Source organism: Telopea speciosissima, chromosome 4 (assembly GCF_018873765.1).
Source record: "Telopea speciosissima isolate NSW1024214 ecotype Mountain lineage chromosome 4, Tspe_v1, whole genome shotgun sequence".
NCBI lineage: Eukaryota > Viridiplantae > Streptophyta > Magnoliopsida > Proteales > Proteaceae > Telopea > Telopea speciosissima.
Genome location: NC_057919.1, coordinates 12,219,353 through 12,242,105, shown reverse-complemented (window position 1 = coordinate 12,242,105; position 22,753 = coordinate 12,219,353). Strand labels below are relative to the sequence as shown.

At 38.1% G+C, this 22,753-nt stretch overlaps 2 protein-coding genes and 1 long non-coding RNA gene across 6 annotated transcripts in view; 1 reads left to right on the top strand and 2 right to left on the bottom strand.

Moving 5' to 3' along the window:
* Window positions 1-3,212: 3,212 nt before the first annotated feature.
* On the top strand, window positions 3,213-9,330 carry LOC122658235 (soluble inorganic pyrophosphatase 6, chloroplastic-like). The gene is made up of 6 exons (XM_043853151.1): window positions 3,213-3,542; window positions 4,712-4,872; window positions 5,956-6,056; window positions 6,262-6,443; window positions 8,447-8,545; window positions 8,961-9,330. The coding sequence occupies exons 1-6, from the start codon at window positions 3,285-3,287 to the stop codon at window positions 9,051-9,053; spliced, it is 894 nt and encodes a 297-aa protein (XP_043709086.1). The 5' UTR covers window positions 3,213-3,284; the 3' UTR covers window positions 9,054-9,330.
* A 3,710-nt stretch (window positions 9,331-13,040) lies between these two features.
* Window positions 13,041-22,753, bottom strand: part of LOC122659828 (probable sphingolipid transporter spinster homolog 2) — a 75,472-nt gene continuing 65,759 nt past the window's right edge. For 3 of the 4 annotated variants that reach the window (XM_043854963.1, XM_043854965.1, XM_043854962.1), the window contains exons 13-16: window positions 22,026-22,145; window positions 20,116-20,244; window positions 18,009-18,087; window positions 13,041-13,307 (exon numbers count right to left, since the gene is read on the bottom strand). In XM_043854963.1, coding sequence (XP_043710898.1) covers window positions 13,180-13,307; window positions 18,009-18,087; window positions 20,116-20,244; window positions 22,026-22,145 — 456 coding nt within the window. In that variant the 3' untranslated portion in view covers window positions 13,041-13,179. The remainder of the gene's footprint in view (window positions 13,308-18,008; window positions 18,088-20,115; window positions 20,245-22,025; window positions 22,146-22,753) is intronic. The other variant, XM_043854966.1, reaches the window with a different exon arrangement.
* On the bottom strand, window positions 18,228-18,998 carry LOC122659829. Its single transcript, XR_006332559.1, has 2 exons — window positions 18,653-18,998; window positions 18,228-18,309 (listed from the first exon to the last, which is right to left on the bottom strand). It is a non-coding gene; the product is annotated as an uncharacterized LOC122659829 (long non-coding RNA).

Genomic DNA, 22,753 nt, shown 5'->3' with positions numbered 1-22,753 from the left:
ATCATCTCATTGGTACAATTTCAACTTAAAAATGAGTTAGAGAAGTAACTAAAACTACAAACGATGTCATTTTGTATTTTATATTCATCTTCGTTTGTTGGTAGTTTGGTAATTTTACTTTTAATAGATTTGTATCCTCCCCCATCTCATGTGAGTTCCCTAGTATCTTTATGAAATTGGAACACTACAAGTACTACTAGACGGAACTTTATCCCCTCTAGTTCCTTGCCCGGCCTAGTTCCCCAGTGCCCTTAACTAGGGGAGGCATAATGACCATTCCACCCTTCTAGTTCTTTACTGGACTAAATTTTGTGGGGTTTAGGCCATGGGATTTACTTTGTGCGCTTTGGATCTTTTAATGCCTATGTGAGGCCCGTAGTCCATTAACCCACTTTTCTTGGATTGGGACCTTCATCCATGTAATTAGGCCCATGAATCAACAATTTGGATATCAGACTTGTTTTACTGAAGCCCAATTAAGATTTACATAATGGAAGAGGGTTTCATACGACGCCAAGTGTGAGGGGAATTTCCCACACTACTCCAATGACGGTGACACATACAACAATATCATCTATATGGGATTCATATGATCAGAATAGGAGAAAGAAAACAATTAACAGTAGGTAAAGGTTCTCCTAGGGGAGAGTACGCAAGTACCCCCTCTCTACACCTCACATAAAACGACATTGTTGCCCTCCTCTATATATGAAATCATTCAGCCACACCTCATTGGTGTGCTAGTTAGTTACTTCTTGAAAGTCCATCCACATTGTCATATTTGCCCACCTTTGCTCCTTTGCTCTTTGAATCTAAGCATCAAAATAAAATAGAACGTAACAGGAAGGATTGAAGCAAGCTTTGTTTTTCAGATTTGAGTAGAGAAGGATTAGAAAAAAGGGATTCAACCAAACTATAAAGAGATGTTGATGTGAGATCTTCCATCTTAGGCCCAATGGTCCAACAACAAAGATTCTTTGAATAAAATCACAAAATAAGAAAATCTGTCAATTTATATTAATTTTTTTATTACATAAATAAGGATCACCATATCAATTTTTTTAATTGTAAGAGGGGAGGTTTTCATGCATAGTCGCATGAGAGGGATCGGGGTTATGATGCATCAAATAAGGGGGATTTGTCTTTTCGATCCTCTTGTAGGAGGAGGGACAAAACCTTATACGATTCATGGCCGTACATGGAACCTTTTGCCAATTATAAATAAATGGTTTTTTACTTTTTTTTTTTTTTTTTTTTTTTTAAGATTTGAATAATCTAGTGTTTGATGTCAAAATTTGACAATAGGGTGAGAGTAACTACAAAAGCTTGAAATTATGGAAGGCAGGTTAGTGAAATGTGTGGGGAAAAAAATCTTCATTCAACCCTTTACGGCGTGGACTGTGCGGGTATTTGAGTTTCTTCACTATCAATCGGCTTTATTGTGTAAGTTCAACTTATTTGCATAATGTAGGTTCATCCTATTTATGATTTATGGGGGAAGGGGGTTGAAGGGATTTTGAAGTTGTAATAAATTGTAATTGGGGAAATGTTCTCTGTACTGCAGTGCACCCTGCGCCCAGGCACATGGGCAGCCTATGCAGGGGGTAAGGTGGTCATTGTGCCTACCCTCACGTGCCTGCCCCTGCGCTGCGGCACAGAGAACAACGCCCATTCTTTATTTTATTTTATGGGAACAAAACGTTTCTAGACTGCGTAGCATACACTAGCGCCTCCATTGGTCCCTCTCTCCTCCCTTCTATGAAATGATATATCTGCCTTTATTGTGGGAGGAGAGAGATGAGTCCGGATCCTCTACTTCTGCCTGCCCCTACTTCCATGTGTGCCCTACATACAACGGGATGTGCAAAGATCACCTTACCCCTACCCGAGCTGGGGTAAGGCGGTCTTTATGCGCCTCATTGTGTGTAGGGCGCACATGGAAGTAGGGGCAGGCGGAAGTAAAGGCAGGTGAAAGTAGAGGATGTCGACGTGGAGAGAGATAGACACAGGGAGGCGCTAGCGTAGACTGCACAACTTAATAGGGAACTCAATCCCTTATTTTATTTTAAGAAAAAAGAATGTTTCTTGGTCACATGGTTCCTAGGCTTAGACAAAAGAGTACGCAAAATTACTGCTCAACTCCTAAAATAAAAAATCTCATTTGTATTGATGTCCTTGCGCACGTTCTCATTGACCCTCACACTGGTGTAGGAGCTTCATGACCAAGCAATGATCTCTAGCCCTTTTTATTTTTTGCTGAGATTTCAGTTGAAGAGACTGAAGTTTTGGCCTTTCGAGAAGCTGTTGCTTCGGACTTTTGATGTCAATATGAGTGATACTAATGTGGCCCTTAAGGGTGATGCCCAGAAACCAAATTTTCTCATATCTAGTGATTTTGTTTCTCACGTGTGATCCTAATTTGATCTTTTGACTTAAAGTTTGAAGGTGGGGCAAGTCGTATTCGATTTTGTATTAACATATAAAAGTTTGCTTATATAGTTGTATTTTTAAGAGAGAGGATTATCTGAGCAAGCAGATGGAGGAACACACTAATAATGTGTCGTAAAATGATATTATACATTGGAAGACAACGATATCATTTCATATGAAGAGAAAATAGATATACGTGTTAGTATACCTTGCTTGACGGCTTGAAGAATTTTTTTTCTTTTTTAATAAAGTTCTTTGCAAAGTGCGTGCAGACACATGGAGAGTAGATGAAATGACTAGTTTGCCCCCAATGACCCAAACCCCGCCCATGGCCCGCCCCATCTGTCTGGACGCAGCTGTGCCCAGATGCCCTAACGGGCGCCACTTTTTTGTTTTTAACAAAAAGGCAGTCGGAATCTTGACGGTAGCTCACAGCACCAGCCACACTCGGGTCGTTTTTCTTTATATAGCATTAGGTATGCTGGGCCCACGTACACCACTGGATTTGAATATTATATTGATATCGACGGGATATACCAAATTGATTAGGGTGTAACTGAGGCACTGGTATGCAATATCCGCATAACGCAATAACTCCTTATGTGGACCACACATAGAGATTCCAACACAATCGTGTGCCTTCGCGTGTGGCCCCTGCGCTCCCCCACAGAGAACGCTCCCCCTTAGTTATATATATGATCCGATCGAACGGTGCTTTCCTGATGTATCTTCCATTTAACTCCATCGAATAGCGATTTGCCACCACAGTACACAGTCCACAGTCCGCACTTAGAAGAGCTTGTGAAGGCAAAAGTTTTGTGGTCGATAACAGTAACAGATTTTTCAGTGCAGAAATGGCGGCCACCAGAGTGATAGCTACAGCAGGAGGAGCGCTTCATCAAGGCAACAACACCACTTGTTTCCTCCTCAAGCAGACCTTTTCGTTAAGGGCTAGACCTTGCAATCTCAACCTCAATCCCAATCTTAGCAGATCACCAAAGAGGCTCTTCACTTGCAGAGCTCTCCACACTCCACAATTCCAAATCAAAGAAGAGGGACAACCTGAAACCTTTGATCACAGAGTCTTCTTTGTCGACAATTCTGGCAAAAAGGTCTTTTCTTTTAATCAACGACGCATGTTTCAGTTGTTTTTTCATTTGGTTCCTTTCTTTCTGATTCTTTTGATTAGGAAATAGTGTAGTTTATGAATGGAATCCGCCATGAACTTTTTCGGTTCACTGTTTACCTTTGCTGATTTTGGCGATATTTGTTGATCCAGTTCATCATCTATAGTTAAATGGAGTGAATTCTTTACATTCAACGAATTTTTAAGGCGAAAGTTTGGAAATGAGCTAAAATAGTTTTATGCAATTAGAGCGTGCAAATTTGCGAATTTGGAGATTCCGAGCATTGCCGCGATTCCATGTTAATTATTTGCTTTCTCTAGTGGGTAGTTCGACCTGAAGTTCTCGATCTTGTTCCAACTGCGATGGTGCTGTGTTCCTGTAATTGCTGTGATTCTCTCCTTCAATTACCAGTTATGACAATGCTGATGAGCTGATCTTTCGAAACTTCTCTCTCCCCCCACCTCTACCCAACACCGCCTCCTCTGGGTGGGTGGGTGGGCGGGTTGGGAGGGGGGGGGGGAGGAGTAAGGGAAGACTTGTCTATGGACTAGCTACCAAGTTGGTGCTGCACTTTTGAATCACCTAAGGTTTCTCGGCTAGTAATAGGGTTGCTCTAGGGTTTTTTGAATCCTTATGGTTTAATCAGTAGCAATATGTGGAACTTTCAACCTATCATTTGTACGACCTAAAATATCGGGTGGTACAATTTTAAGGAAAGGATCGACATAGGACTATGTGTTGGGGTTAGAGAAATTCCATCCCCCAGTCATTCGTTATTGGGTGATGATCATCTATGGTTTTCAATTAAAAGGTGTATGAGCATAAACACTCGAGGGTGGTTTGCTTCATTTTTTTTTTGGGGGGGGGGGGGGGGGGGGAAGTCTAAATCTCTATCGTCTGGATCCTGGTTTGTCCTTTTTTTAGAGCACAAATTTTTTTTTTCTCTGAAAAACAAGGTAAAATTGTTTCCCCCCTTTCTACCACCTTTTCTTTTTTGAAAATGGATTGGATGATTAGTGTGTATTTGTACTTATAGATTGTGTGGGATTCAGCTTGTTGCTGAGTAAGATGTTACCTTGATTTTGGCATTTTGACATATTGTGTCTGTTCAAGTTTCCTACCTACTAAAAAATGAAGTATTTAATTCTGTGTAGGTTTCCCCTTGGCATGACATACCATTGCAATTGGGTGATGGAGTTTTTAATTTTATTGTCGAAATACCAAAAGAAACAAGTGCAAAGATGGAGGTTGCTACTGATGAACCATATACTCCAATAAAGCAGGACACAAAGAAAGGGAAGCTTCGATTCTATCCGTAAGTTTAAACCATCTACCTCTTTCCTGATTTATTTATTTATTTGAATTTTTTGGTCAAGATACTTAAGGTTAATCACCAGCAAATGTATCAAAAAATCAACAAATTGTCATGTGAATAGATGTAAGGATACCTGTTCATTAATAGGCAGCAGTAGTGGTTAGTGTTGCATATATGTAAGCAATTTGTGGTTCATGATGCTCTTATTTGTCCAATTTTGTCTGCTTCACGTAATTGATGAAGTTGTATATTTGGTTTAAGGTACATCCTAGACATGGTCCTCAACTGGTGGATGGCACCTACACTTTGTGCGGCAAATAAGATATTATTTGTTGGTCCTCATCCTCATTGATTTCCTAGTGCTTGTCTTACCATTTTCATTGTGAGGTTTTGTTATTTTTTACTTCTTTTGAGACAAGTCTTCCTTCGAGGCTTCCATATAGGTGGATGTAATGAATGAATACTTTCTAATAGAGTTTTTTACTTTGTAATATCATATACATGTTATTTATTTATTTTTAGTAATTATTTTAATTTTATAATGTCAACTTCTTGTATGTTATGCTGCATTTGGTTGCTTCCTGCGAAGACTGGGAAGGGAAAACCGTTTACTCTGGAATATTTATTTGGGTTTTGCAGGGAAAGAAAAGGCACCCCGTGTACAATTGTGGGAAATTATTTCCCAGAAACTGTTTTCCACAGGAAAGGTGAAACACAACTTGGAAAAGAAAGTCAAGGAAGGTCTTTCCCTATGGTACCAAACAACATTGTGATGGAAACCCTTCCATAACCTTCTGTTATAAGCCAAACATAGACCTAGATTTGCTTAGTATGTTATATTTTATAGGACTCATTCTATAAATACTAATACTTGACCCAGAATTCACAGGGTTTAGTATAAATCTGTCTCACCATATTTGAGTGATTATGCTTCCTAGCTGGACTTCTGGGTATCTGGTATATTTGTATTGATCAGATCATTGGTTTCCAACACTTGTTGGTATCTCTTTAGTAAGGTGCAATTCCATTTTTTTAATAAGTGCTTTTGAAAGCTGAACCACACATGGTTCTCTTTTTTCTCAGCTACAACATAAACTGGAATTACGGATTGCTTCCACAGACATGGGAGGACCCATCATTTGCAAACTCTGAAGTTGAGGGAGCATTAGGAGATAATGATCCCGGTATGTCTATGGTCTGCACTTTGTCTCCTTTTATCCTTTTGTCTTTTGCCCATTCTAAACACAAGTGTAAGATTTCCTAGTCACTGCAGACAAGGAAACTCAATAGTGTACAATTTTGTGCATGCTGATGCTTTTGATGAGATATGGCAAGTTTTTAATTTACAAAAATGGAACAAGATTTGAATTTGTCTTTTTCAATTTTCAGTTGATGTTGTTGAGATTGGTGAACGTCGGGGAAAGATTGGTGAGATTCTCAAGGTCAAGCCCTTAGCTGCTTTAGCCATGATTGACGAGGGGGAGCTTGACTGGAAAATAGTTGCGATCTCGTTAGATGACCCAAAAGCTTCACTTGTGAATGATATTGATGACGTTGAGAAACATTTCCCGGTATGTGCAATGCAGTTTCTGCTCAATGGTTTTTCTACATATACTAGTCTGTTGTTGTAGAACTGGCTCTCCATATGTTATGATAGAATTATTTGATAATAGTGATCAAACAAAGTACAAAAAGCTCACATGGTATTTCAATGTGTTGATGATATACCCACAACTCCACTCTATTAAATCCACTTTCAGAGTCAGCAGAACCATGAAGCCTATATAAGCTTACGAAAGGGAAAGTTGAGGGAATATGTAGGAACAGAGAGACAAAAGAAAGTTATATCTGTAGCCTAGCGATTGAAAGAGAAGTTGTGAATCTGGCTAGAAAATCATTTGCACTTCCTACCTTGAGGTTTATGCTTTGGTTCTCTCTTCACCATGTGGGTACTGGTGCATTGCATTTTTTTTTAGCAAACAAAGGACCAGGAATAGAATTTCTTTTCAAATGTTGGGGGTGGGGGGGTGGGGTAGGGTCTTTCTACTGCACTGGACTTCTATGGCTTGTACTGCAAACCTTTAAAAAAAAAAACTCTCTTGATTGTTATATGAATTCTCCAAAATGAAATAAAATAATGTTATGTAAAGCAGGTCAAGCTGTACGGTATATGACTACAAATCTTGAAGTACCTGCTACAGCCAAAGATTTAGATATGCCATTTGTTTGGGAATATTGGAATGGCATATGTATACTTATACAATCGATGGACTGGAATTTCAAGTGTGAAACCTGTCCTTTATTAAGGTTAAAAAACATTAGGCCAGAGAGGATCACGATCTTATCTTCCATTTGCTATTATTCTTCAGGTTAATTAGACATAACAGCAAACAAACAAAATTAACAAAATCCATTCATAGGGAAATGGAGCATAAGATTGCAAATCAAATCAGGAAAGATGTTCAAGCCACAAAAAGATTAGTTGTATGCAATCTTCTTCTTGATTAGAATTCTTGAAACTATTTTACGGTTGGAGTTGGACATCTGTCTAATTGTAATTCAGCTAAGTTTGAAGCAGAGCTTATAGATGAGAATGTTATTGAGTGAAATGGAAGATGCCACATTGAGCTAAATGAAATGGACAAATTTCCTTCAAAGGCAAAATAATTGTATTGCGACTGTGAGGGTAAATTTTTGGCCAATTCTTGGTAGGCCCTTTGAAAGCTTGCTGAAATGATTGAGCATTATAAAAGGATCTTGAAAGTAAAATGATGGCCTATCTTTTGGGCCTCAGGAATATTTTTGATATTCTTGGAGACATCTCATAATTTCTTTGGGTGGAGGGGCAATATCACTACATACTCAATTGCTTTTGTGTTCAAGAAATCTAGAACTTGATGCGGGGGGTGGGGGGGTGGGTGGGTATCATGAACATGTTCAGATTAGTCTCTGAATTTTCTGATCCTATCCCTATCTATCAAATCCTATCCCTATCTATCAGGGGGGGGGGGGACTTTTCGGTTAAGAGAAAAACATAACCGACCTTAAGAAAATAAAGAAAGACTAAAAGAAGCAAATCTGAAGAACATGCAATAAAGAGGTCGTGGATTGGACTTCACAAACATCTGGTCCTTTTTGCCTTCAAAGATCTGCTAGATCCATTTATAGACCTCCTATATGTTGCTAAACTTTCTCAGCTTCGGTGATATTAGTTCCTTGAGTAATGAAGCAGGGGAGGTGACCTCAAGGTTTTAAAGAAAAGATTTGTCATTAAGATTGAAATCATCCAATTGACTGCAAGTCTGCTATTGTTTTTCACTATCAAGGTATATAGAAAGAAAAAGGGAATAAAAGGGTGAATATTACGGAAAGGAGTTTTAGGATTAATATTGTTAAAACCTGTTGACATTTGCTACTCATTCTTATTTTTTTACTACGTGAGCTTGTTGAGTGAGGGAGCAAACTTTGGCTCTTATGTAGCATGTGAAATATTTTATATCAATCTTAGTATCCTCAAAACTTTTTCCATTGTTTTTCACATAGATGCTTGGTTTAATATGGAAATGATCTCCAGGGTACTCTGACAGCAATTAGGGACTGGTTCAGAGACTACAAGATCCCGGATGGCAAACCTGCTAACAAGTTTGGTCTTGGCAACAAGGCAGCAAACAAGGTAAATTCAGGTTCCTGTGTTACCTTGCCATGTTTAAACACCTCTTTACTTGGGGGCATTTTCTTTTGGTGTGGGGTGGGGAGACTAGCCAGACCCTTTTGAGGGTAGCAAACAACTTTTGTAGTAAAAGCATGTTGAAATTTGATATGTGACTAATCCAAGAGAACTATCGTTAGATCTTAGATGTGTGTTTTGACAATCCCCTCCCACCCCCCACCCCCCAAAAAAAAAGAAAAAAAAATGAAAAAGACAAAAGCAAGCTAGATGCAGTCTGGTATACGATCTAAATACAGTGGCTGTACACGATAGATTTGAAATGCACAACTCACACGTTCATCTTGTTTTCTGTTTGTGGTGGGTTTTATTAATCCTTTGATTTTTGAATTTGGTTGTCATTTGCTTCTGTGACAAGCAGGATTATGCACTTAAGGTCATCACCGAGACAAATGAAGCTTGGGCTAAACTGATGAAGAGATCGGTTCCCTCCGGAGAACTTTCGCTCGTGTAAATGCCATTCCTCATTTATTGTAGAGTCGGAATTCTGCTGCTGCTCGTTCTTCAGTGGATCCATCATGAATTTCATTCCTTTGGGTGAGCGAGATCCTGGAGCATCTTTTACTTGTTTGGATGATCAAATGATTATCATCTTTTTCTTGTTATTCTAGTTTCATTGCGACAGCATTTTGCCCAAAACATGACAATAACTAGGATCCTATTAGTAAAATGATTTGATTCCTGTGAATCAACGATTTATGAGAGAAGGGGATGCCTGAGAAAAAAAAGAAGTAACTATTGGCTCATCATATATTAGAGGATATATTATCATTCTAAAAGAGGAGGGGAAGATCCATGATGGCAAACCAATGTCTTTTATTTATTTCACATTCCACCGTTCCACCATTACATGCGGTTTCATCTTTCATGAAACAGATCCAACATAAAGGTAAAGATGAGATAAAACAAGGAAAAAAAAAAAAACGGAAAGACTATATATATGTATACAAGTAACATGTGATTGATGACCGAAGAGTATCTACTGTATCTAGGAAGACCAGCAGCAGACCTCAAGGGCTTCTTGAAAGTTTCCTTCCATGTCCAAAAAAGCAGAAGAAGAAGAAGAAGAAGAAGTGGAAGGAGGAGATTCCTGCTCGGAGTGGGAATGGCTGCGTTCCAGTAGTACTAGCCCTTGTTGTTGAAGGGGCTGGCGGAAGAGGAGAGCAGAAAGCCGCCACTTGCCTGCTTGTGAAGAAGCAGCAGTAGAGGTTCCAGTACTAGATCCACTTCGAGTTTGAGGGTCAGGAGATGTAAGTGGAGGCGTGGGCATCCCAGTTGATAACTTCCACCGTTGCGAGAGGATGAGCATTGCCGCTGTTGGGGACATTTTTCCTTGTCTAGTTTGTTTTTTTAACGTTGTTGGATCACAAAACCATAGAAGTTTGAGTTCTATACTCTGTAGTTTTCAAGAGTTATAAAGCCAAACCAAAAGATGTGAGTCATAGTCTGATGAGGTAGGCAAGTAGGTGTTCGAAAAATCTATGGGGGAAGGGGAGGGGGGCGCCAAAACAGGAAGCGTAGTGCCATCAGCTTTTTAACAATCAGTGGGCTTAAGTCGATCGTCTCAAACTAGGAAAGCCAAAGCCGCTGGTTTTGTCTGGGAACGAACGCTCCGGGATGGAAAAAAAGCCGCGACTCCAAATCCCAAAATTACAAAACTCGTGCATTTAATCATATCGAGTGGCCGGTTCAGTTTTCGAAACTGACACAACCACTAAAATAAGGAATCGGTATTTGAATCGGATCCGAATTGATTTGGAATCAGTTGAAATCGGTAAGACTTAGAACGGTAGGGATATCTATTTTCTATCACGTGTGTCTAACCCAGACTACCTCTATAGCCTATATAACGCAATATTGACTATTTATGTTTCAGCTAATCCAACCGTAGAATGTATATAGGATAGGCAGAGTCCCAGACTATATTGTTTACAGATTTGTAAACCATTTGAATTGTATGGCCGGCTTATGTAAGTATTGATTCTTCTCAAGAGAAAGCTACATGGTCGCATGCGGTGCATGACTCTAAGATATTGGGATCATACGTTACACGCAATCAGGTAGTATTCTTTCTCCCATAAAAATAATAAATTAATATGATTATTTTTGACCATTGGATTCTTAGAAGACCAAGTGGATTGGCCTCTGTTCAAGTTTTTTATATCCTTAAAACTCAAATTCTCATTTTGCCCTTTTCCCAGATCTTCATGGGCATTTTCATTCTTAATGATCTTTTTCTTTTTTGTTGTTTTTTTTTCTACGATTCTGTTTGTTTTGGTGTAAAATTTTACCTAGACAATTTTATTTGAAAATTTTCACTTAAAAAAAGCTGACAAGTAAAATCTTACATATTGAAAAGTATTCCAATATTTATTTTTTTTATGAAAATAAACATTAAAATTTTTTTCAATATTTATCAAGTAAAATTTACTATGAAAAAATTTTCAGATAAAATTTTACACCAAAATAAACGGAACCTACCGGTCAAAATTTGTGTAATGGAGGGTCGTGGTGTGATGTTTAATTCTAAAAAGATTACCATGAGTACTCGACAATGGTTGTTGGTTGAATACTGCGAAATACAATGTTCACAGCCTACGTCACAGCAGGAATCCCAAAAAAGGTCCACACAAGCTTTGATGTTTGACCAAAATAAAAAAGGTTTGATGTTTGAACAGGAGATAGTTGGCACGTAAATTTAACTATCCTTTTTTGACTATCATCCTTCACACCCTTACTCCAACCAATTCGCAACTTATGGGAGCCGCCCTAAAGGCCAATGGAGCTTCTGTTTTGTTTTGCTTTTTTTATTTATTTTATTTTTTTGTAACGTTAAAAGGAAACATTAGAACTGCAACTGGAACTTAAAGCTTCCGGATTACACAAATCTTGAAGCCTAGAGTTGGAAAGAGGCCAATCTATTCTACTTGCCAAGGATAGGGCTTTCCTAGCTAAGGAGTGTGTCACAAGGTTTCTCTCCCTAAAGATACAGTTAAAAACACATTCTCTGAAGTTCGAGGCTAAATCCATAATATCCTGAACAAAAATAGCAACTTGTAACGGAGGGTTGGTTGATAAAACTGATCAGCAAGGCATTATCCGATTCCACTATGATCTTGGAAATACCCGCTTCAATTGCACACACAAGACCTCTAATTCTAACTTTCCCAAAACATACATAGATTTCCTTTTAGGACAGGACAAGGTTCTCTGAGCAAACGACATAGAGAGTACACCAACGAGGAGCGATGCATACATAGGGGGCACAGAGGACATTGTCCGAGAGAGAGAGGTGGGACGTTGAGTTGTAGAAAGGGTGGGCCGAACCTGCTCACCCAATTCATTAACTAAACCATTGGTCATGCCAATGGGTAATCATCTTATTATCCATCCGATTATCCTCACGGATGGCAACTACAATGATGACAGAAAAGAGGTAGGATGGGCGTCAATCTTTGAAATGAGACATGCTTTCATGGAATATGGTTTTGCAGGAATCTCACAAGAACCACAGGTAGAGAGAGATCAAGCAGGTAATCACTCCAGTGAGCAATTCAGATGGGAGCAAATACCATAGAGATCTGGACTAAAGAGGTGGTCAACTGGTTGATTGACAAAAAATATCTCCATTGGCTATGGGCGTTGTTTTCATTACTCTGACATTAAATCATTTGGTAATAGTTATCAGTCTCTTATAAAACCAAGATTTGAGATTAAACTCGCACACTGACTGTCCGGTGGGAGAAACTGTCAGAGTCTATCCATATAAATCCTAATGATGTTTAGGGACTATTATCTTTCAATAGACTTATTTTCTTTCAAGTAGCCCACACCAGACTAACACTGAAAGTTCCTCCTCCCACTTCGTATTCTTTCCAGCAACAGAAACCATATCTCCAGACCTACAACTCAAGAGCTTCCTCCCTCTCTTACACCCCGTCGCCAAAAACAAACACAGCAGATCAGGGAGCTTATATTTCCCTAATAATAATCAGGTTGATAGGTTGAGCATTATGAGTTCTCCACACCCTTCTTTCACTGTCATATTTTCTCTTGTTTTCTTCTCCATCTTCATCTGTGTGGCTGTGCATACAAGTTCATACGTGAAATATCCTGAGCAGGTGAAATGTTTTAGATTACAATTGACAGGCCAGTTTTATTTTTGGGGTAACAATTGATTAGGCCACTGGATAATAGATGTAATCAAGAAGAAATAAATCTCCTAGATTAAGCAAAATCAGGATATTTTTATATATTCTGTTATCATGCAGTTCACCAATATCTACAAATCTGCTTATCTGTGATCTCATGCAGACATGACTGAAAGAACACATCCAAACAGCTTTTTTTTTATTTCTTTTTCCCTCTGGATAGATAACACACATTTCAACTGCTGTAAAGACGGTAATTTTACAAATATTTAACAAACATCTCTCATCTAAATTGTTGACGAACATTAGTTACAAATTTGCATGAAAACCAACATTAGATAAAGCACCATGTAAGCATTCCATGCACATGAGATCCATGTTGGGGCCTAACCAGGTCGAATGACTTACGATCAGCATGAGAATCATGGTTCATAAAGACTCCTCTTGGGCTTCTGTTGTGTTTTTACCAAGTAATGGCGTTAGACTTGACCTCTCGACTGCTAAAACTTCATTCTCAATGTCTTCATTGAATCGGTCTACACTATGGAAAAAAATCCCTGCATACGTATACAAAAGGACAAAAAATTACCAAGAATTATGGGCCAAAACCCCTGATGGAATGTATCTGGATCACCCTTCATTTGGACTAACACTTGGACTTACAAAACAAGAACCAACAAAGTACAAAGCCAAAATATTTCACCACATACTATAGGTCTATACATGACTCCTAATAAAGCTCTACACTCTAGCTGAAGAACTAAGTCCATTTTGACCACAAATGCATAGGACTGAAAATAGAATTTCTTATTATTTTTGGATACTAATTTCCCTAGAATAGTTCGCCCATCCTTTGTATAATCTTTCTAATATTTTTCTTCGCTACTCAAAGTAAACATTTATCAGATGGTTGGGTTCAAAGATAAACAAACATTGTTGCACATCCCCACCAAACCAGGAAGTAGAAAACCCAATTGGTTCCAACAACTAGCTAATATTTAAGATACAACATTGAGACCAAATAGATTATCTATAAAACTAACCAAGCAACAAATATAGAAGGACCAATACCATGTACTACGTACGACTCAAAATTTAGACACTATCATTAATAGGGATCAGACAGAACCATTTTGGGAACTAATAATGACTGAAGGATTCAAACTTTTAGAATAAAACTAAAACCACACCAACAATTGGATGGATGGGCAGGCGGGCTTTTAAACAAACTGAAAGTGGCTATAAAGTACATGAACCTACATTTTGTAGTGTTGTTACAATCATAGTTCAAGAACTCACCGAGATCTCGGTAATATCTCTCTTCTTGAAAAAAGAGAGATGAGACTTGAGGCAAAATGAAATATTACCCTAACTCGGTCGAGATCTCGGTTCAACTGAGATTTTGACCAAACTTACCTTTATAATGTACATATCCCGACCGAGACAGTCGAGATCTCTCCAAAACTCGACTGTCTCAGTGAACTCGACAGAGAAGTGTGCATTTGACCTGATTTTTGAGGATTTTTGACAGTGGTTTATGATAGAGATATATGTAATAAATTAAGATAGATGTATTGTACACTTTTACATTTGTAATGTTTATTTAAGTTGTTTTATATTAATTGTATGATTTGATTGCTTTCAAATACTAAATTATGTGTAGAATAGGGCCTATTAGTATATAATCGCCTACCAACCTAGGGCCCGAAGTGAAACTCCTATTTGGACTTTGTTTTTGCAAAATTTGATAGTGTCATTGTGTTTAAATGGCCTAAAAGAGGCTAAGGACCAAGTTCAGGCCCAAACTAGCTCTAAAACCCACCGAAACCAGCCTTCGAGTTCAAAAAAAAATTACCCCAACTTGCCAAGATCTCGGCCCAACTCAGTTTTTTGGCTGGGCGAAACCTGTACCGAAACCAAGTTCTTGAACCAAGATGCCTCGGCAATAGACCCTCTGGCTGCCTAGGCATCACAAAGGTGTAAATCATCTAATTTATAGCCCAATGTCAAACAACAACTGAAAAGCAACACATGAAATAAGATATTGAAAGATTGTACAACATGACAGCGAAGAAACATTGCATACGCTCGAATCAACAAATGATAAGCAACTGATTAAAATCTTAAACATTACAACACAAGAATGATACAATGGTAATGAATTATTTACCATTGTACAGCGAAAATGATTAAAATACAAATGGAGCAAAAATATAAGATACATTGTACAATGGTAATGATTAAAATCTTAAACAGCGAAGATATTTGTTTTTCTCTTCTTCTCCCTCCTATTTGGGGGTAGTTGTACTTTTTTCTTTCTTTCCTCTTTGGTAATGAATTATTTTATTCACCCAAAAAAAAGAATGATACAATGGAGCAAAAATATGTGGCACACACAAATCAAAACCAAAAATAGCAAAGTAAAAAACATCTACATTATACAATACACAACTACATATTCACTTACTAGGCAGTCACCTAGCACAAAATGGCAACTAGGTGTACGCCTAGTCAGCTGGGCAGCCGCCTTGAAATCTAGTTGAGCGCAGCTCATGCTCACTTAGGCTCACCTCACCTGGACCTTCATTGAACACCATGCCTGGGTTGTGTTGACAACACGGATTGCGACTGGGATCCTTCAAGGGCCAAAAGAATAAATAGCCCCTTTTCTTTGACTCATTGGGACTGGCAAAAGGGAAAAAAAACCTCTATTCTGCTCCAAATGAAAACTGTAAGCATTCCCCTTTGATTTCTAATTCTGAAATCCACTATGAAGGGAAATATTAAATCCAAAGGAAATTTTAAGACTCCAAGATCTTTTTTGTAAATCCTGTTTCTGGCATTCCTTACCCACTTAGAAATCTAGGTTTATGTGTTGGGATAAAATCCATACATCACCCATTATAGTTTTGATGATAACAAATAAGTTAGTTGTACTAACTTGTGTTATATTGTATAGAGACCTCACAAGAAATAAGCATCAAGTAAGGGGGAACTTGTAAAAGCCTGTTGAACCAAGACAATGAACCAAGACAAAATTTCAAAGAATGGTGTGAAGAAAAGGACTAAGAGAAGGACTACTTCAAAGACCTCTATTCAAGCAACTCATTGAGATTCAAGACTTTAAAGTTTTTCTTGTGTATTTTTGTATCAAGATGTATTTAAAGTTAAAGTCCTTTTGTAATGCACACACTCACGCATGCATACATGTAGAGTGACCCTAGGAGGTGTTTTTACATGGACCAAACCTAAGCTAATGGCCCCACACTTGTCCAAACATGGACTTAGCCATTTTCAGCAAAATCAGCTGATCCGGCATACCGAATCCTAATCCGGCATGCCGAATCTGCCTTTGACTGCAAACAACAATCTCAGGGTTTTGTTCACAGTGGCCAAACGGAATGTGCCGAATCATGATCCGGCATACCGAATCACAATCCAGCATGCCGAATCATGATCCAACATACCGAATTGGCATTTGACTGTTGGGATTTAACCGTTGGTCAACGGATAGATTCCATGATCCGGCATACCGAATTGGGAAACGGCATACCGGATTAGGACTAAATTATGTCCGAATTTAGTAATATGTCTTAGATGCTTTGAGCACCTTTGCCTATAAATAGGTAAGCTCATTTAGGCTAATTACAATTAATTAAAGCTAAGCAAAAGGCATCAAAAAGACATTGAAACTTGATCATTCAAAGTGTTGAAGCATTTATCATCAAAGCATTCATTCAAGTTCATTTCCCTCTCTAGCTACTTGTATTCACTTAGCCTTAAAGCTTCAAGTGGAAGTTAGCTACTCATTTACTAAAGTTGAGGTAATCCTTCCCTAGTAATCTTTTATTAGTATATGTTGTGAGTCCTCTTGCTCGAAATCAAGAGTAGTTTGTTGTGTTGAGTCCTCTTGCTCGAAATCAAGAGTTGTACGAGTTCTCTTGCTCATTTTCAAAATTCTTTTAGTGGAATTCTCTCTAAGGTGAGAGGAGTGGACGTAGGCAAGTTTTGGCCGAACCACTATAAATCTTGGTGTTATTGTTGCAATTTATTTGCTTTATTTTAATAATGTTTTTAATTCCGCACAAGTTTTTATATTCCACTACTTTCACCTATTCACCCCCCCTCTAGGTGAATTCACATTATGTGCCAAGATTGCCAAAGTTAGTGATGCAATAGTGCTATCATGGCTGGACTGGCATTCCCCAATCTGGAAACCGAGACAAACCAGTCCCAAAACTGGCTTTTGGTCCGCTGGGGGTCGGTAAGAAACAATATTAGTCTTTTGTTAATGGTGGGAATTGATTAAGTTGCTAGTTTCCTAGTTTGAGAGTACTTTCTATTTTGAAGGAGTTTTATTTTCTTATTTATATGCTTGTAACCTGCGATGGGAATACTTAATGGAATATTGAAAGTTGGAGTTTTCTCTCTCTCTCAGGTACAAATCGTACAATATGCTTTCCCATGTTCCTTCCTAGTTCTTTCTTCTCCTCCCTTACCCGCTATTACTCTCCTTTACCCCTTTTCTTTTATTTACAGTTCCTGTTACTGCTACCTGTTCCAATGGTACCAGCAGTCCCTTCATATTGTTTTGATCTCTCTTTCCTTTCTCCCTAGGATTTCTCCCCAGGAGGTCATGCTACAAACCCCTCTCTCTCTCTCTCTCTCTCTCTCTCGGGTGATTCTTGGTTGTATGCAAGAGAGAATTGAGTTGTAGAACTTCCACTAAAATCTCAAGTGTATTAGATCAATATCGGAAGAGCTCTCTCAACTGAATCAAGCCCAGTCCTACCGTAAACTTTTATCAGTCGAGAGGTTGAAGACAACCTCTCCCAAGTTATTAACTAAAGCCCTCTTGTCGTCATATAAATACCCTTCCTTTTATGATTTGCTTCTGCTCTCCTCATATAAATTTCCAGAATTAACCTGTCATTAGAAGTAATTCATGATTGGTCCCAAGTTCTATTATCTTACTCTTAAGGGATTGATTTGCTTTGTAAATTACAGAACTGTCATCACCTTTTATTGTTGAACCGTTTAGCACTTGGGTGGACCCATAGCAACCCAGAATCAGGGTTTTGGAACCTGAGGTCACATCAGTTAGGCATCCAAATCCAAAGTTTTCTAGAGCTGAAATTTTCTTTTTCATGAATAGTCCGAGCACTAGATTTCACGCTGAGTAAATTGCACAAGTGAAACTTAATGTTCATTGAGTGAATACTATAAGAGAACACTGTTAGTAATTGAGTATATCTTACCAATAAACCATATTCCAGAGGCTAGGAACAAGATAGACGTGAGAATAAGAGCAGTTTCCCTCCAGTTGTTAATGTAATCCTACAGAAAATTAAAAAAATATATAATACCATTAAACAAATATATCTTAACAAGAAGCCAACAACAGTCTTACCAGGAGCTTCATATCTTAAAGGTGAAAAGAAACAGTGTGTATCTAACATCCAATGGGTTTTTTTTACCAGAGTAAGGTCAACTTACGTGAATGAAACTCGGTAACTAATAGAAGTGGTTAATAGACTGATCTACAAAGTGAAACTAGTACTTAAAGAAAAGGAAGAAAAGAAAAAGCCTTTCAACTTTGTTCTTAGTACCACTTATCATCATACAGTTATTCAACTTGGTCATGTAGCATTGAAATGGGCTTATTTCAAAATCTGTGATCATGTAGGAAGCCTTAAATGAAGTAAGTTTTGAGTTAGTTTATGATGCTGATCAGATTCACTATTCCACCTTATGATGTTCATGATACACTATTTTGCTCCCTTTCCCCTTGCTCTTTGGATATGCAACTGGAAGGACTTGTTGCAAGCACCAAAACTAAAGTTGCATCCCTGGTTGTCAAAATCCTCATTGCAACCTACACATTTTGACTTTTGGGTCTGACCTCAAATTATTGTTTAACTCCTTGGTCTCACTGGGAAGCTCAAGATTCAATTCATTAAAGGCATCAACGGGAAAGGTATATGAAACTACAGTTATGAGGCAAATAGTTAACCTCCTCTACTAATGGGAAAAACAGTTTGTCATGCTCCCCTCAAGGTTGACCACCCTTGTTGGGAGAGGAAACTAGTACCCGAAGAAATTATTCTAGAACTTCCAAGCTCTTTTTTTAAGCAGAAAATAGTCTCTCCCCTAGCTGGCCAAACTAGTTTTGACCTTCTAAAAGTAAACCCGAAGAAAGGTGATGGAAATATAATCTATCGAATGACCCAAAACTCCAAAAAAGAGCCTCCCCCCCCCCCCCCCAAAAAAAAAAAAAAAGAAGCAATCAGGTGATCCCTAATCTATATCTCATCCACAATCAAGGCAGCTCTACAAAAGTGGAGTATAATCCCCATATCTCAAACTGTATTAATCCCCCATCCCCCCACAAAAACTAAAGGAAAAAAGAGAGCAAGATAGAAGAGTTAGGGGAGGAACCATGGAAAGCAAAAAGATGGAAGGAAGGATAAGAGAAAATCAGGGACTAAATGCAGGTACTGGGAACGATATAGGCCCAAAATACATAGAACCCATATAAAACCCAACAATGCCTAGCTCGTTTTAACAAGAATTAGCTAAAACTGGGATCCAGTTGAATAAGGAGTCAGAGAGCTAACTATTGAACTCTTTAAATGAGATGAACCAGCCAATAAAAAGACAAGTCCCCTCCAATCATCAGCATCCGAAAACCAAGACCTGGGGCAATTATATGACTTACTACTAGCACACCACATTGGTTAACATGCAACATCCATTTAAATTGGTTTTCATTTGAGGGTACACTGGAATACATTTAAAAATTTTCATGATCAATTGGCGAATATGGATTAACTAATTTATCACTTGCGATGGGGTTACTAATCATTCTAAACTATTGGATACTCTGGAAAAGCTAATAGGCAAAATTGCTCAGAAAAACTGCACAACCACCAAACAAAATTAACCTTCACTTTCTTTTGGCATTGCAATCCATAACCAAGAAGCGGATATAGAATAGAGCCTGCAACAGCCAATGGCATTAACCCACCAAATTTGACCTAGTAATCTTAAAACAGTGTTTCATCAAGTGGCTCTTTACCTGCACTTTTTCCATCAGAATGTTGAGAATAAATAATTCCCACTGACCCACAAAAAAAAAAATGGAAATGTTCAATTTCTAGAGCCTACCCCCGCCTCCCGCCTTTCCAACTCATTTGGAAAAAAAATTATAGTAAGGAAAATTTATAATTAACAGAACAGACAAACTCATTGTTTATGAATTCATCACACTAATGCATTGATAATGTGACCAATTAATTCTTAAGTAAAAAGTTGCAGTTAAAAGTCTTCAAAAGATGTGGTAGACATAAAATGTGAAAAACAAACCTGGAGAACCCCAACAAGTGGTGAGGAAGGAACATCTCCAAAGATGTGAATTGAAACAGTAGACATTGCCATAGATAGTGGTCTCATGCTGGGAGTAACAGAGTGGAGGCACACGTAATTCACAGGACCCTGCAGAGGCGAATTAAATCATTAACCTTATTAATACAGTTAGTCCCAAGTCATGCCTATTCAATCTCATAACATTTTCCAACAGAAAACTATTCCCATCCCACACCCCACATCCCAAAAAAGTGTTTTCATGAACCATGGGACCGGGTAGTGGCCTATTCTCTTGCTGGAAACTTTTTCGATGAAGGGAAATGACCAACAAGGCCAATAACAAGCGATTGTTGCAACGTCTTTGTATTCGACTGGTATTATACATCAAAAGAGGGATAGGCTTCCGGGGACTGTACACAGACTTTCGACTGCTGAAACTGGAAAATCTGGCTCAGTCCAAGGTCTGGAGGCTCCCTCCCGGAACCGCTCACCAGTCATAGTGCTATTAAGGCAGGCACCTTGGGCAAGGGGTGCAGTCATTGTGCCTCATTGCCCTGCAACCAGGAGTATGTCTCTGTGATACATGCCTTTTGTGCAACTATGTGTCTCTCTGTACCTCTCTCCATGCTTGAACTGTCCTATGCAAGCTAATAGAGCATAACACCTTTTTGGTCAATCACAACTTTAGAGGCTTACTCTAGCTGAGTAAAAAACACATGCTCTATGATTTTACAAAAAAAATGGTTAGGCCATGGAGCTTAGGTTTTGTAACCCAGCATACCAGTTACGCACTAAAGAACTTAGGTTTTGTTATTTTTTTTAATATATTTATCGCTGACTACTTGTAATTTGATATAGTTGTGTTTATTTGTCACCCATGTTAATTACTTTAAGTGACATCATACTATTTTACCATTACTTGTATTATCCCATTACATTGGTTTAATATCTCCTACATATTCTTTAAAAATTCCACCTCACATCAGCTAGGCGTTTACCTTGCCTTGCACCTCTGGCAATTGTAGCACCTTGCATGTGCCTCTCATTCTGGTCAGAATGATTTGATCATTCCAACAAGATGGTTGCACCACTGAACATGGAGAGGTATTATATGGCTGTCAAGTATCAAAAAGCCACTTGAAAGCAATTAACTTATGACTAAAAAAGATAGCATACCCACCACAGCAATTGCTTTACAAATACTATTCTTATAGCATTTGTATTTTATGATTGCTATGCACATTACCTTTCATTTACTGAACGGTTCAAACTTTGGGACCGGATGGTTGGAGAATTGACAGCTAGGCAAGAATCATCCAATATGTAAGGTTTTCAAAGTGTATTTATCCAAATACTTAATCTGGGTTTAGTAATTGGTGTTGATGGGCACTGTGGTCAATAAAATAGAATCCTTTTCAAACAGGAAGAAACATTTTAGAACATATCAGTTAAAAATAAGTAAATTTGACTAGAAACCTGCAGAAACTAGATAACCAATAATACCAAACTCAACGCACAAATGGCATATGCCTCATTTAACAGAGGAAGCATGGCTTTTGCTTTATAATTGCACAGAACCAGGAAAAAAAAATCATCTTTTAAATTATTCTCAGGTCTACAGACAAACAAATTCGGACAATGATATTACTGTTTTAGTTTATGAATTATATAAAACAAACACTTTGTTTACTCATATGGGACTTTTCTCGAAATGAAACATAATGCTAGTACTATCTTAATTAGGCTGACAGATTTAAAACCATGGGGACTGCACAAATTGCAAGAATAGGCAATAAGAAAAAAATCTGTATTTCAATCAACGAGACAGGTAGGGGTTCAAAACTGAGAAATAAGACAACTAAAATATGATCCACAATAGATTATCTTTATAGCCTTAATTGTAAATTTACCTGTGTTGCAAAGATCATCAATTCACCAATTGTGAAAAGGGCTATGAAACCATATAGGTTCGTTGAACAGAAAGAACTAAAACAAAATATTGCCCCCAGAAGTGTTGCTCCAGAAAGAAGCTACAATTGAATTCAGGAGTTGTTAGATGATATTACATATAAGCGAGGAAGAAAAAGAAGCCAATACATTATGTTATACAAGTAGAATTTTAAAACTTTGAATAATGATGATATGGGGGGGGGGGGGGAGAACTAGAAGAGTGACAGTACAAGAAGCAAGGGTGTGTTTTCATATTTGAATTACTCTTCTTTTAACAGAAACCAAATGAACTTTGCTAATCGGAATTGTGTATTTTGAACTAGAAAATTACCAGAGATAAATAGAACTGCAGGTTTCTTTTCCTCTCTTTTTATTTTTATTTTTATTGTTAGTACCTTTTAGGTTTCCCTCAAAAGCTGACACTATATTAACGAGAGAAAGAAGAAGAGATAGCCAAACAGTTGACCTACCCTGCCAAGGCAAAACAAACGGGCAAACAAAAAACTAACAATGTATATACACAACCAACCTCAAAACCAGGATTCCATATAGCCGAGTACTTTCACTACCAGGATCCCTTCTAGAATGGAAATCATCAACATCCATGACCAATGTTATAATCGATCATCAATGCACGGAACAGGTCTGCAACTCAGTCCTGTTTTTGAACACCCTATCGTTTCTTTTG

Bases quoted from the DNA above. Each gene is read 5' to 3' on its own strand.
- LOC122658235 (XM_043853151.1), top strand. From the start codon at position 3,285: ATGGCGGCCACCAGAGTGATAGCTACAGCAGGAGGAGCGCTTCATCAA. The intron at 3,543-4,711 runs GTCTTTTCTTTT...AATTCTGTGTAG, and splicing joins TCGACAATTCTGGCAAAAAG to GTTTCCCCTTGGCATGACAT. The intron at 8,546-8,960 runs GTAAATTCAGGT...TGTGACAAGCAG, and splicing joins GCAACAAGGCAGCAAACAAG to GATTATGCACTTAAGGTCAT.